Raw genomic sequence first — 14569 nt, forward strand, 5'->3', positions numbered from 1 at the left:
TAAACGAATAGGTCAGGATCTTTTGTGTGTGTGTGTGTGTTGACCTTTACTTTTGCTAGATGTGTTTCCACAAGGCTGTTGATGTTAGACAGTTTTTTGTTTCAATTATGTATTGTATGATACTACAAATATAAACCATGATACTAAAATTATAAACATACAATATACTTGTAAGTGTTTATCATATAATATAATGTAATATTATATTATAATATAATATAATATATGAAATTTTTAAATTTAGTTTACAAAATTAAAGAGAGGATAGGCATAACAAATATTTTATATAAAAATAAAATAATAGAGATGAAATTCTAAAAGAGAAGTTAAAATGCCACACAATTTTGTTTTTCATGTCAACATTTTATTAATGTTAGATCAACATCTGTGCCTTTGCAACATTCTTTTATCTTACAATCCGTATGTGTGTGTGTCTAGGATTGTTTATATGGTTCAGACAGTGTCAAAGTATAGTAAAACCTGTTGAAAACCAGCTTCATTTAAATAGGTCTTCACTCATTAAAATTTATATACATTTACCAAATCAAGTTTTGCTTCAGATCTAGGAAAGTCGACAGGTTTGTGTGATATTTGGTTTAGAATTCATAATCTTTGTATGAAAACCACTGCATCTATAAGAGCTCCTCACTAATATAGCTTTTAAAGCATGTGTGTGTGTGTGTGTGTGTGTGCTTCACTCTGTAGCATACAGCAGAAAACCACTAAATGTGTTATAGTGATTCTGATCATCACAGATCCAGCAGCCAGCCTGGAGACTGATGATAATGCGGTCCCCTGTGCTGAGCTGCATAAGCAGGACGGCAGTGGCCTGATCCTCCTGGTCTTGCTCATAAATCTCCCTAAGTGCAGCTAGAGCCACACCCTTCCTCCTGATGCTGGCACAGACAGACAGCGATGCGCCTGGTGAGCCTGCATCGCGGAACACAGTAAATGCCAGGTTATACACGCCTGACCGTGGAACCGTGAACACACCAGTGGATGAGTTATAGGCCTCTCCAATGTTGATGAAGATGCTCTGATAGACCACATTTGTCGCTGCCCTCAATGGACCAATGCAACGTCTCTTGTCGGTTAGACCCACAGAAAATGCCACTCGACTGTCTAAAGAGTAAAGAATTTGTGAAATGCATATGTGAAAATATGGCAAAAAAAATTATAAATAAGGCCAACAGATTAGATGCTGTTTTTAACCAACATAATGTTTTTTCTACATAGTTTTTAAAACAGCATTTCATTTAAGACTACTCAAATGTTTGTTTTATTTTGCCTGTTTAGTTTGTAAGTGTTAGGAAACAAAAGCTTCTCATACTGTGTGTGTTTTAGGGAGGTAACAATTCACAGTGCTTTTCTCACTGTTTCTAACTAAATGAGATTTAAGAAAAATTATAAATGAAAAGGTGTCCTTTTATTATAACTTGGACAAAATGCTGCACATATTTTTGTGAAACTGAAATAAGTCAAATAACAAAACTAAATTATTACTAAATTATTAAATTTAAAATAAACCTCAAATCAAATAAATAACAAAAAATAAATGACCATTTAAAATTAGAGGCAACCACTTGCAGCATGAGCAGTTTTTAATCTAAGTTAGACTGCATAATTTTGAAATTTGAAGCAAAAACAGAATGATCAGACTTAATTTTGTGAAACATCTGCACGACAAAAAAAACAGCAGTTGAGCTGAATGAGAACACAAATTCACTCTCTGACAGCAGGTGGCGCTTGTGGAACAGCAACAATATAGCATTTCCTTGTTTGCCGCTGTAAACAAAACAGTGCTGCGCTTATGAACACTACTTTAATATGCATTATATGGAGGCAAGATGAAAATAATATAGCATCTAAACTTTCAGTCAGTTCCCCTCAGACATACATTCATATAAACTCCTACCCTCAACTGTATTGCGATTTGTTTAACATCTCAACAGATTTGAATCGTCATATATTTCTTCTATGACGTATTTCTAATATATATCTTATGACGATATTTCTTCTATATATATTTGTATCAATTTTCAACTGGCTAGGGGTGCATCATTACATCCCTAATGTGTTTAGCCTACCTCTGATGTTTCTCAGTGTGTTTTGTGCTCTGGCCAGCAAATCCTCCAGTGAATTCATACTAGAGTTTAAATATTAAACTCTAGTATGAGTTTAAACTCCCATTTTTTCTTCTGCATCACACAACAACCACATGAGTTCTGGTCAGTCAGACATGCTAGTGAGAGAGCAATAAAGATATTAGTCACACATGATATCTAGCTTTACATTTTGGTGTATTTCATATTGCTGAAAATTTCCATATTATTAAGATTTTCTGGGAGATTTGCTAAGACTTACGGTTGATAGGATCTGGAGTAAGGGTTTGTCCTGGTCCATCCCAGCTGAAGGTCCTTTCCTGGCCCAGCACCAGCGGCAACACACAGAACAGCACAACACCTTTTCCTGATTAAACTGTTTACAATGCGTAATCATATTCCGTCATAACTTTCATGAAACTATTATGTTGTCTGTACAATGTGACAAAATGTGACAAAATGTTTAGAAAAAAATTATTTAGGCTACCAATAAGTGTGCAGTAATCTCAGCTCTATTAAACACATGTTGCTAGGTTTAAATCGATTCTGTAGGATTCCACAGATTTTTTCCTATAAAATCTGAAAAAGTTTGCAGATTTCATCAGGGCGAACTAATATCTAACTCAATTTAATATACACTAGTCAACATTTGAAGTGGATCAAAACCTTTCATCAAAGTTGTTTTAAAACCTAAAACCAAAATGCGTTATCTAACCAAAATATTAGATGGTAAATATTCTAAATATGAAAAAAAAATTACAATTGATTATTTATTAAATTTTATTTTGTTTAAAATCTGAACAAAAAATTTGGAAAAACCCTCTTGAAGCTTTTGTTAATTTTATTTTAATTATTAAAAAGCTTATTCTGAAACATGTGTAAGTTTCAAATAGACTAGACTTGCAATAAATGCTATAAATAAATAAAAATGTATATAAACAAATAAAAATAAATAATAATTAATTTTATTTTATATAAAATAAAATATAACCAAAATAAATATTATTCAAAACTTTATTAACTACAAAGCAAGCAATGTCTTTTAACAGGTGCAATGATCTGTCAAGTTTGTCAGTTAGACTTTTGCTATCATAATAAATCATTCTGTCACGGTTCATGGGTCCGGACGGTCTTTCTGCGTCTTGTCATGTGCTTGTATGTGCGTACGTCACTCGTTAGTGGTTGCAGCTGGTGCTCAATCAGAGCATGCCAGCTGCAACTCGTTAGCGAGCCCTTTATAGGCCACTCCGTTCAATGTGTGTTTGTCGGTTCGTTATTCTCATGTTCCTGTCTCCCTGTCAGTTCTCTGTTTCCTATTTTAATTATTAAAAAGCTTATTCTGAAACATGTGTAAGTTTCAAATAGACTAGACTTGCAATAAATGCTATAAATAAATAAAAATGTATATAAACAAATAAAAATAAATAATAATTAATTTAATTTTATATAAAATAAAATATAACCAAAATAAATATTATTCAAAACTTTATTAATTACAAAGCAAGCAATGACTTTTAACAGGTGCAATGATCTGTCAAGTTTGTCAGTTAGACTTTTGCTATCATAATAAATCATTCTTTACAGAATCAGTTATTATTTTCTCACCTTTCATGTTTCACGGCTGTGTCTGTTTCTGCCTTTTGAGTCTCAGTGTAAGTGTGTGAAAATTGGAGTCTGTGTTATATTCAGCTTTATATCCTGGCAGCACTCCTCCATTTTTCAAGGAGGGAGAATCAGATTTGTTTGTGAAGAGGAGGTGTACATCAGCAATATTAATTAAAAAAAACTACAACAAGGAAAATGGGAAATGACAAAGGGAAATCAGCTCCTGTGACTGTGATTTCCCTCAGATGCACTGAAATACAAAACTCCACTGAGCTTTACACTATACCGCCACACAATGATATGCATCAATGCCATGAAATGTGATGAAACTGAATGCAAGAATTTAAAGCTGCTATCTTTTCTGAGCAATCAGACATGCACTTTCCCAGGAAAGGACAGCTATTCAAAGAAACACACCACACCTCTGTCTACAGTACAATACAGCAGCCAGAGAAGATGCAAAAAGTCACAAGAATGTGTGCTGTAATTTAAGTATTCTCACATGGAGTTTCTTTATTTTACTTTATTTGTGTTAACTCAGTTCAGTGTTTACAGTCTGATAGAGATCTCAGTGCAACAAAGCCAAGAAGCTCAAACAGCGCACAATAAACTTAATTTAGCCAGCAAAATATTAACCCCAGCATCTTTACAGAATCAGTTATTATTTTCTCACCTTTCATGTTTCACGGCTGTGTCTGTTTCTGCCTTTTGAGTCTCAGTGTAAGTGTGTGAAAATTGGAGTCTGTGTTATATTCAGCTTTATATCCTGGCAGCACTCCTCCTCCATTTTTCAAGGAGGGAGAATCAGATTTGTTTGTGAAGAGGAGGTGTACATCAGCAATATTAATTAAAAAAAACTACAACAAGGAAAATGGGAAATGACAAAGGGAAATCCGCTCCTGTGACTGTGATTTCCCTCAGATGCACTGAAATACAAAACTCCACTGAGCTTTACACTATACCGCCACACAATGATATGCATCAATGCCATGAAATGTGATGAAACTGAATGCAAGAATTTAAAGCTGCTATCTTTTCTGAGCAATCAGACATGCACTTTCCCAGGAAAGGACAGCTATTCAAAGAAACACACCACACCTCTGTCTACAGTACAATACAGCAGCCAGAGAAGATGCAAAAAGTCACAAGAATGTGTGCTGTAATTTAAGTATTCTCACATGGAGTTTCTTTATTTTACTTTATTTGTGTTAACTCAGTTCAGTGTTTACAGTCTGATAGAGATCTCAGTGCAACAAAGCCAAGAAGCTCAAACAGCGCACAATAAACTTAATTTAGCCAGCAAAATATTAACCCCAGCAGAGAGTAAGAAGCACTTTAAAGGGATAGTTCACACAAAAAACAAAATCCTCAAACAAAAGTCATTTACTCACCTTCATGTTGTTTCAAATCAGTACAAATTACTTGTTCTGTACATTACAGAGTCAAGAAGATATTTTGAAGAATTTTGGTAATCAAACTGTTTGGTGACCATTGGGAGGAAAACACTAGGACATTTTCTCAAAAGTCTTGTTTTATGTTACACAAAAAAAAAAAATCATTAATTTATTTGTCTGAAATGGCTTGCATTCAAGATATGTATCTTGTCAGCATGCGTGTTCCCTGGGATTCAAATGGATGTTTTTCAGGTAGCTAGCAGGTATGGACAGACAGGCAGGTCTCTACATGGTGGTAAGAACCAGTGTAAAAAAAAACAAGCATCACCAAAGAGTGTTTATGATTTATAATGGTAGTAGAACATTAACTGTGAAGTGCTCGCAAGTGTAAAAGTAATAAAGACACTGGTTTTCGTGCAAGGTTTTAGCCAGGGGTTTGTTTTTGTAGGCAAGCCACGACACAGCTGCTGAAATAAAATATTTTGAAGAATTTTGGTAATCAAACTGTTTGGTGACCATTGGGGGGAAAACACTAGGACATTTTCTCAAAAGTCTTGTTTTATGTTACACAAAAAAAAATTCTCATTAATTTATTTGTCTGAAATGGCTTGCATTCAAGATATGTATCTTGTCAGCATGCGTGTTCCCTGGGATTCAAATGGATGTTTTTCAGGTAGCTAGCAGGTATGGACAGACAGGCAGGTCTCTACATGGTGGTAAGAACCAGTGTAAAAAAAAACAAGCATCACCAAAGAGTGTTTATGATTTATAATGGTAGTAGAACATTAACTGTGAAGTGCTCGCAAGTGTAAAAGTAATAAAGACACTGGTTTTCGTGCAAGGTTTTAGCCAGGGGTTTGTTTTTGTAGGCAAGCCACGACACAGCTGCTGAAATAAAACCAGGAAGACTTCAGACATAGGCTCATTATGTCATTCATAAAGCATTCTTCAGCATTCATCTTTTCCTTTCACTCATCCTCTTTTACTTTGCTGTCATAGGAGCCTTGGCCTTGTTTGGAATGACGTGAGCGTGAGTAAAGAATGACAGTTTTCATTTTTGGGTTATTATTTGTTTTTGTCTTAAATTCTCATTAATTTATTTGTCTGAAATGGCTTGCATTCAAGATATGTATCTTGTCAGCATGCGTGTTCCCTGGGATTCAAATGGATGTTTTTCAGGTAGCTAGCAGGTATGGACAGACAGGCAGGTCGCTACATGGTGGTAAGAACCAGTGTAAAAAAAAACAAGCATCACCAAAGAGTGTTTATGATTTATAATGGTAGTAGAACATTAACTGTGAAGTGCTCGCAAGTGTAAAAGTAATAAAGACACTGGTTTTCGTGCAAGGTTTTAGCCAGGGGTTTGTTTTTGTAGGCAAGCCACGACACAGCTGCTGAAATAAAACCAGGAAGACTTCAGACATAGGCTCATTATGTCATTCATAAAGCATTCTTCAGCATTCATCTTTTCCTTTCACTCATCCTCTTTTACTTTGCTGTCATAGGAGCCTTGGCCTTTGTATGCTGAAACGTAGCCGCTGGCATCAGGGATGTCTTCCCTCCCTGAACGGCCTTTTCCCTTTCCCGACTCATTAAAGCGCTCCTTATGAGAACCAGTGTACTTGCTGGTGTCTGTTAACCTGTCTACAGCAGAGGCTTTTGCCACTTTCTGTGGAGAGAAAAAGATTATCAGTGGTTATTGTGCATGTTTATTGCTTAATCTGCAAAAATAGACTGGCTGGTACTCACAGTGACACCAACATTGGCGGGTTCTTTGCCAGCAATGAGACCATAGAGAAGCTGTACTGCCTCTTCCTGGCTCTTCCCTTTAAAACGTTTTGTGGCCAACTCAGCCATGGCTTGAGTGAACTGCTCAAATGTGATGACACGTGCTGATTTAGCCCTAAAACACATACAAAACAGAAAAAAGCAGATACAAAACAGCACAGCCTTAGGTCCAGTCATGCATGTGAAGCACAGCATTCAATGAAAAACTGTTCGCTGTCAGTCATTGTGAGGATAATCATACTTGACTTTGCTAAAGATGATGTCCACATCCGTGCTGGTGACAGTTTTGCCATCGATGACCTTGCAGTCCTTACACAGCTTGATAAAGTTTTTTCCGTTCATCTCCTTCCCCATCGCTTTGGTGTCTCCATGAACTGCAAATTTATGAAATGCTGTCTCAACATCTGCCAGTGATACTTCACCCGAACCTTCAGCCATGCTGTCAGATCAAGTATGAGAGAAAGAAAGACAGAGAAAGAAAGACAGATGTTTTACAGTTTTGCTTATGAAATTTTGTTGTATTGCATTATTATAACACTGATCTTTCCACTCCTAGCCTCATGATTGATCCAGTTATTTTAGTATTATTCATATACTATTATAGAGTTAGAATTATTATTTTAAATTAGCATTTATTGTTAGATTTTCATGTCTTTTTAATTTTAGTTTGAGTAATTTTTGTGCTTTTGTCATTTTTATATATTTTTTATTTTTGTTTTGCTTTATTTTTATTTCACTTCTAGTTTTAGTAGTTTTTCGTGTAATATTTATATTTCATTTCAGGTTTATTCTTAAATTTTAAAATGATTTTAATAGTTCCAGCTGTAAATCTTTGACATGATAACACGTATGTTCACCTGTTCATGTGCAGCCATAGCAGATTCTGATTTTTGTTACTGTAATGAAGGGAGGTGTGACAACAAATTGGGGATCCACGTGCAGACTTTATTCCATTGAGCGTAGTCAGAATAGGCAGGGTCAAACACCAGCAAATAAACACATCCAGGGCAAAGGCAAAAGAGTAATCCACAAGTCAGGCATTAGTCAGGGCAGGCAGCAATCAATCAAAAACAAGGTAACAGTTTAAGGATCAAAACACGAAGGCAAGGAAACATGGAAGCCAGTGGAGCAGGAAGCCAGGGCGGAGCAGTAAGCCCAGGCGGAGCCAGCGGAGCAGAGAACCAGGGCGAAGCCGGCAGAGCAGAGTGCCAGGGCGGTGCAATGAGCCAGGGTGACGCCGATGGAGCAGGGAGCCACGGCAGAGCTGAAGACCACCAGAGTGGAGCAGAATACCACCAGAGCAGAGCTAAGAACCACCACGGCGGAGTTGAAGACCACCAGAATGGAGCAGAAGACCACCAAAGCAGAGCTGAGGACCACCACGACGGAGCAGACAGAGCTGAAGACCACCAGAGCAGAGCCGAGAACCACCCCTGCGGAGCTGACGACCACCAGGGCAGAGCAGAAGACCACCAGTGCAGAGCTAAGAACCACCACGGTAGAGCTGAAGACCACCAGGGCGGAACTAATGGTGCAGGATACCAACAAGGTCGGATCAGGCAGAACTGGAGCTTAGAGCACAGAGAGGTTAACAATGGCCTCAACGGCCGTAACAGGACTGCAGACAGTTCAGAAACATCATCTTTGGCCGTAACAGGGCGAGCAGAGAGTTCAGGGGTAGCCCTTTTGAATGTGGCTGGACAGAGTTTAGAAACTACCTCCTTGGTCGGAACAGGATAGGCAGAGAATTCACAGACGGCCTCCATAGCCGTGACAGGACAGGCAGAGAGTTCACAGATGACCTTCTTGGTTATGACAGGGCAATCAGAGAGTTTGGTAGAGGCCCCTTTGACCGGGACAGTGCATTGAGTGCATTCAGAGGCAGTCTTAGCGACCGTAATAGGCAGGGCTGAGATGTCATGATTGGCTTCTAGGGCCGAGACTGGTATAACAGGGGATTCACTGACGGTCTCCATGACCTCGTCAGTACAGACAAAGAGTTCATAAGTGGGCACCCCTGTCTAAAGAGTAGCTGAAGCGAACACCCCCGCTAACTCTGGAGGTTCTGCAGGGGATGCTGTCACCTCTAGAGGTTCTGCAGTGGATGCCACCACCTTTGGAGGTTCTGCAGCAGTAGCAACAGGAGCTTCAACAGACACAGATAGTTCAGAGATGACACTCATGGCCGTAACAGAGGCATCAGGTAACAGGGAGAGTTCGATAATAATGTCCGTGGTAGAAACAGAGGTGACAGGGAACACCATGAGCTCGGGAACGAGTGCTACTACTGTTAGAGGAGGTTCTGCAACAGAAGTTGCTACTTCAGGGGGAACAGGAGCAGACTCTGGATCAGACTCATAGACTGGAACCAACTCGGGAGCGGACCCATGGACAGGAGTGAGCTCTGGAGCAAACTTGGGGGCTGAAGGAGGCTCGAAATGGATTCAGAGAGTCCAGCGAATTCTGGAGCAGACTCTGGGACTAGAGTGGACTCGGGAGCAGATTCATGAACTAAAGCCATTTTTGTACTGGGCACAAGAGCTGTAGACATCATTACACTAAGGTCAGGGGCTGGAGCGAACACTGAGCTTTGTTCCGAGGCTGAAGCAGACACAAGACTGAGGTCATGAGTGGAAATAAACATGGGGCAGTGGTCATGGACTGAAATCCTCTCTGGGCTAGACTAGGGAACAGGGGCCTTCTCCGGGCTAGACTTGGGATCAGATTCGGGGAGTAGAGTGGGCGCCACCACCTCGGGAGGTTCTGCAGTGAAGGCTGCCACCTCTGGGGAAACTACGGTGGTGTGTGCAGCCCAAACACAGAGAATGGCCGTAGCCATATCTGGCAGGACAGAGAGTACATTGTCTATTTCCGAGACTGATGGTGCTGTGCCTGGGGAACAGGAGTGAGTAGCGGTCAGTAGACTTGCTAGCATTGAAACCGTGTCACTTGAGAATGCTGAAATCATGTCACTTGATTGTACAGAGAGAGGGGTGCTTGGGAGCATAGAATCTGCTTGTCTAGTGAGCGTAGAGTCTGCGTGGCTCGTGGGTGCAGAATCTGCATGGCTTGGGAACGTAGAGACCCTTGGAATGCCAGCAGCTTGCACTGACACCAACTGAGGTTCCTCCATGCTGGATGCCAGCCTCGAACGCCTTGGGACTGACTTTGTCTTCAAATGCAACATTCACGATGCTCTGGAACACTGGAGTGGCATCTGTGATGGCTGAGGACTGTGGCTTGACATCCCTAAAGGCCGGAGGCTCTGGCATGGCGGCCCTGATGTGAACAGGCTCTGGCTGGGCAGACTTGATGTGAGCAGGCTCTGGCTTGGCAGACTTGACATGACGTGACGAGACTCTGGATGATCAGCTAAGAAGTGATGAGATTCTGGAAGATCAGCTGAGATGAGACGAGGTTCTGGAAGATCAACTGAGACAAGACAAGACTCTGGAAGATCAACTGTGACATGATGAGACTCTGGAACGGCAGCCATGATGGGACGAGACTCTGGAACGGTGGCCATGTTGTGGAAATTCTCTGGGCTGGCTGCCATTTTGTGAACAATCTCTGAGCTGGCAGCCATTTTATGAACAGTCTTTGAGCTGGCAGCCATTTTATGAACAGTCTCTGAGCTGGTAGCCATTTTGCAAAACGTTTCTGGGATGGTAACCCTTTTGTGGATAGGTTCTGCTTCTCTCACAGTGAAAGTAGAGCCACATAACGACAGAGCATAGTCCATAAAATCTCTCAAACTATCATTATAATCCCCTTCGGGTAACAATGGCTTCGTTGGCTCACTGAGTCCAAAACAGAACAAGTCCTTAAACAAAATCTCATCATAAATCAGCACACGGTGTGAAAACTCACAGAATAGATGAATGTACTCCTCGATAGACAGGTCCTTTTGCCGAAGGTGAAGTAGCTGGTCAACTGGGTCCATGATAGGTCTGCAACACTGAAAAAGATAAGCTAAGAAGTGATGAGATTCTGGAAGATCAGCTGAGATGAGACGAGGTTCTGGAAGATCAACTGAGACAAGACAAGACTCTGGAAGATCAACTGTGACATGATGAGACTCTGGAACAGCAGCCATGATGGGACGAGACTCTGGAACGGTGGCCATGTTGTGGAAATTCTCTGGGCTGGCTGCCATTTTGTGAACAATCTCTGAGCTGGCAGCCATTTTATGAACAGTCTTTGAGCTGGTAGCCATTTTGCAAAACATTTCTGGGATGGTAACCATTTTGTGGATAGGTTCTGCTTCTCTCACAGTGAAAGTAGAGCCACATAACGACAGAGCATAGTCCATAAAATCTCTCAAACTATCATTATAATCCCCTTCGGGTAACAATGGCTTCGTTGGCTCACTGAGTCCAAAACAGAACAAGTCCTTAAACAAAATCTCATCATAAATCAGCACACGGTGTGAAAACTCACAGAATAGATGAATGTACTCCTCGATAGACAGGTCCTTTTGCCGAAGGTGAAGTAGCTGGTCAACTGGGTCCATGATAGGTCTGCAACACTGAAAAAGCCACTGGATCCGGGGTTGGCTGGTGATTCTGTAACGAAGGGAGGTGTGCCAGCCAATATCCATCCAGTCAACATGCTTCAGGAAAGTATAATCCATTTAGAGTTTCCACACTCACAAAGCAACCTACCGCCATGCGGTTGTACAATTGTTTGTATTAACTGACAGGCATCTTAGGTTGACAACTACATACCTTTAAGCAGGACCCTACAGGTATTATTTAGGTGCAGTGACCAGTATGCAACACTAGACGTAGGTATTCAGCTCAAGGACAAAAATGTATATGGCAATCACAATCTCAATAAATGTTGCATATTCTACTTAATTCAAAACGACAATTAAGGCAAAATTAAGATGGCTTTAACAGGAGGTGACAACAAAGTGGGGATCCACGTGCAGGCTTTATTCCATTGAGCGTAGTCAGAACAGGCAGGGTCAAACACCAGCAAACAAACACATCCAGGGCAAAGGCAAAAGAGTAATCCACAAGTCAGGCAATAGTCAGGGCAGGCAGCAATCAATCAAAAACAAGGTAACAGTCCAAGGATCAAAACATGAAGGCAAGGAAACATGGAAACTAGAAAACATGAAAACTAGGAAACATTCAATCACCAACGAAGATAGAGAGTGTGTGTGCTACTTTTAAAGTCCTACTAATGTGAGCTAGCTGTGAACTGATGATGAGATCTGATGAAAGACAGGTGATGCAATTGATGAGTCCGTGCAAAGGATTATGGGAAATGGAGTCCTGGGTAAAGTGGCAAAAGTCTGGAGTGGAGTGCCCTCTAGTGAAGCTCACAGGCACTCCAGCTAGATATCCTTACAGTTTCACAGAAGCATTCCAGATCTTCTAGTGCAGGGGTGTCAAACTCAATTCCTGGAGGGCCGGAAGCCTGCAGAGTTTTGTTCCAACCCTGCTCCAGCACACATACCATGTAGTTTTCAAATAGGCCTGAAGGACTTGATTAGTTAGATCAGGTGTGTTTAATTAGGGTTGAATCTAAACTCTGCAGGGCTCCGGCCCTCCAGGAATTGAGTTTGACACCCCTGTTCTAGTGGAAAGACGCCTCTTAATGAATCCGCTTTGCATTTTAATGAAAATTGTAATGTGTATTGTTTTTAAAGTTACTGTTTTACTCAATGCTGTACTGTTGTGTTAATATTGTCATATATTTATGTGTGCTGGTTATGTACAGCGAAAGCTTCTGTAATGTTCTGGTTACACCCAGAGTTACTGTCCCACATTGCTCCATTATCTTCCATACTCACAAATGTCATGCTCATTTACCACACACACACACACACACACACACATAATGTATATTACTCTCACTAAAAGCCTTAATGAAGTCCACTTTACTAATTTAGCTTCAGCTGACTTTGAGTCCCCCCTGCCCTCTCTCTAATATTGGATCTTCTATTACCCAGAGTTACTGTCCCACATTGCTCCATTATCTTCCATACTCACAAATGTCATGCTCATTTACCACACACACACACACACATAATGTATATTACTCTCACTAAATGCCTTAATGAAGTCCACTTTACTAATTTAGCTTCAGCTGACTTTGAGTCCCCCCTGCCCTCTCTCTAATATTGGATCTTCTATCCATAAATATATATATATATAATAGGGCTGCATGATATATCGTTTCAGCATCAATAACGCTATGTGCGCATTCGCAATAGTCACATCACAGGATGTGCATGCTTAGTATACTGATCATTACATTTATACTGATTGTTTTCTTTGCTCACACACAGACACCGTGTCTACACTGGACACGACAAAGCGACCGTTGTCATTTGAACGTTGTGTCAGTTCGTCATAAATAGAATGAGGCATCAGTTTACTGTCGGGATTTTTCGTGTCACGCCGCATCCAGTGTAGACAGCATCACTGATTATAATGGGTTCTATAGTATTTTGTCAAGCCGTGCACCGCCGCTCGCATCCGGTGTAGACACGGTGAGAGCCACGCAGATGCATATGAACACTGAATTCCATTCACTTCTGCGTCTAATTGTGCCTGAAATTACACATAAGCGCGAAATTATGGCCATGTTCACACTGCAGCAGAATACGGTTGATGCGTTTTTGAGTCCTTAATACGGTTACGTTCACACACAGTTCGGTTATTTACGGGCATAACAACAGCATTCTGTAACAGAACTCGCACCCGTACATTTTTATTATTGATAATTTTTTTCCAAATAGAGCTATTCAAGTCATCTGGTGATTTTTTTTTTTCATATCGCAATATATATCACAGAAAATAAAATATCGTAATGTGAGTTTTTTCCAATATCGTGCAGCCCTAATATAAAATATAAATAAATATGCATATCTTTATAGGCAGAATAATGGAATACTAGTAAATTAAATAAAAATTACTCAAAAAAATGCATGAAACTCTTGCTTTATTATAAATGAAAGGACTCTGGTAAACAAGTAATAGAGCTTATGTTCCTTTATTCCATAGGCACTTATTGTACATAGTCAAATAATGCATCTGTCAAATAATGCAAATAGTGCACTGTATCATCTGAAAACAGTACTATGAAAATATGCTAACTATATCTCCTGCATAAAGCCCTGTTTGGTCTTGTACGTATAACAGATGCTTCCGGATGGGTGTGTGTTATTGAGAGGGAGATCCAGCCTACCTGAGAGTGAGTTGGACAATCCTGGATACTGATGCTAAGCTGCTACTGAAAGGATGCTGAATGTGTGTGTGTGTTCCTCTGTCTTCGTCTCTGCCTGGTAGGTGTGTGTGTGTGTGTGTGTGTACAATGACGCAAGACAGAGGGGAGGAGAGAGCACAGCCCAGCACAAATGATGACATCACTCTCTCCTCTCTCTCTCTCTTTCTGCCACAGGCCCTCTTGTCTTTCTGCTTTTTGATTTTCTCTGCCTCTTTGGCCCTTTTATTTGTCCTCTTTTCTACTTTGCTGACTAGATATAGCAGTCCTTCACTTTCAACCCTCTCTCCCTCCTCCTCCTGCTCTCCTCCTTCTGTCTTTGTTTTTGTCTCTCTCTGCTGCCACACCCTCTCCATCAATCTCTGCGGCGCAGCGTTCAGATGTTACATAGTGAAGCCACACACGCACACACAAACGTAGTTGGACTAGGTTTCTTCTTTT

The 14569-nt window shown here is 40.4% G+C and overlaps 1 protein-coding gene and 1 pseudogene across 2 annotated transcripts; both read right to left on the bottom strand.

Moving 5' to 3' along the window:
* Positions 1-348: 348 nt before the first annotated feature.
* Positions 349-3747, bottom strand: LOC107548468 (complement C1q-like protein 4; annotated as a pseudogene).
* Positions 3748-5685: 1938 nt separating this feature from the next.
* LOC107548470 (tubulin polymerization-promoting protein family member 3-like) lies at positions 5686-14256 on the bottom strand. 2 transcript variants are annotated; one of them, XM_016229167.1, is made up of 5 exons: positions 14093-14256; positions 7131-7328; positions 6851-7004; positions 6617-6770; positions 5686-6110 (listed from the first exon to the last, which is right to left on the bottom strand). In XM_016229167.1, exons 2-5 carry the CDS (start codon positions 7325-7327, stop codon positions 6070-6072), a joined length of 546 nt encoding a protein of 181 aa, XP_016084653.1. In that variant the 5' UTR covers position 7328; positions 14093-14256; the 3' UTR covers positions 5686-6069. The 2 variants fall into 2 exon arrangements, with proteins under 2 accessions (XP_016084653.1, XP_016084652.1); XM_016229166.1 differs by lacking the exon at positions 5686-6110 and having other exon boundaries at positions 6175-6770.
* Between the last annotated feature and the right edge of the window lie 313 nt (positions 14257-14569).

This window comes from Sinocyclocheilus grahami, unplaced genomic scaffold, assembly GCF_001515645.1.
Source record: "Sinocyclocheilus grahami isolate Dianchi unplaced genomic scaffold, SAMN03320097.WGS_v1.1 scaffold348.1, whole genome shotgun sequence".
In the NCBI taxonomy this organism is placed as follows: domain Eukaryota; kingdom Metazoa; phylum Chordata; class Actinopteri; order Cypriniformes; family Cyprinidae; genus Sinocyclocheilus; species Sinocyclocheilus grahami.

What these genes read in the sequence shown, in the direction of transcription:
- LOC107548470 (XM_016229167.1), bottom strand. Translation starts at nt 7,327, where the DNA reads ATGGCTGAAGGTTCGGGTGAAGTATCACTGGCAGATGTTGAGACAGCA. An exon ending in ATCATCTTTAGCAAAGTCAA is followed by an intron (nt 7,005 to 7,130) that starts GTATGATTATCC and finishes TATGTGTTTTAG; the next exon opens with GGCTAAATCAGCACGTGTCA. An exon ending in CTACGTTTCAGCATACAAAG is followed by an intron (nt 6,111 to 6,616) that starts GCCAAGGCTCCT and finishes ATTCCAAACAAG; the next exon opens with GCCAAGGCTCCTATGACAGC.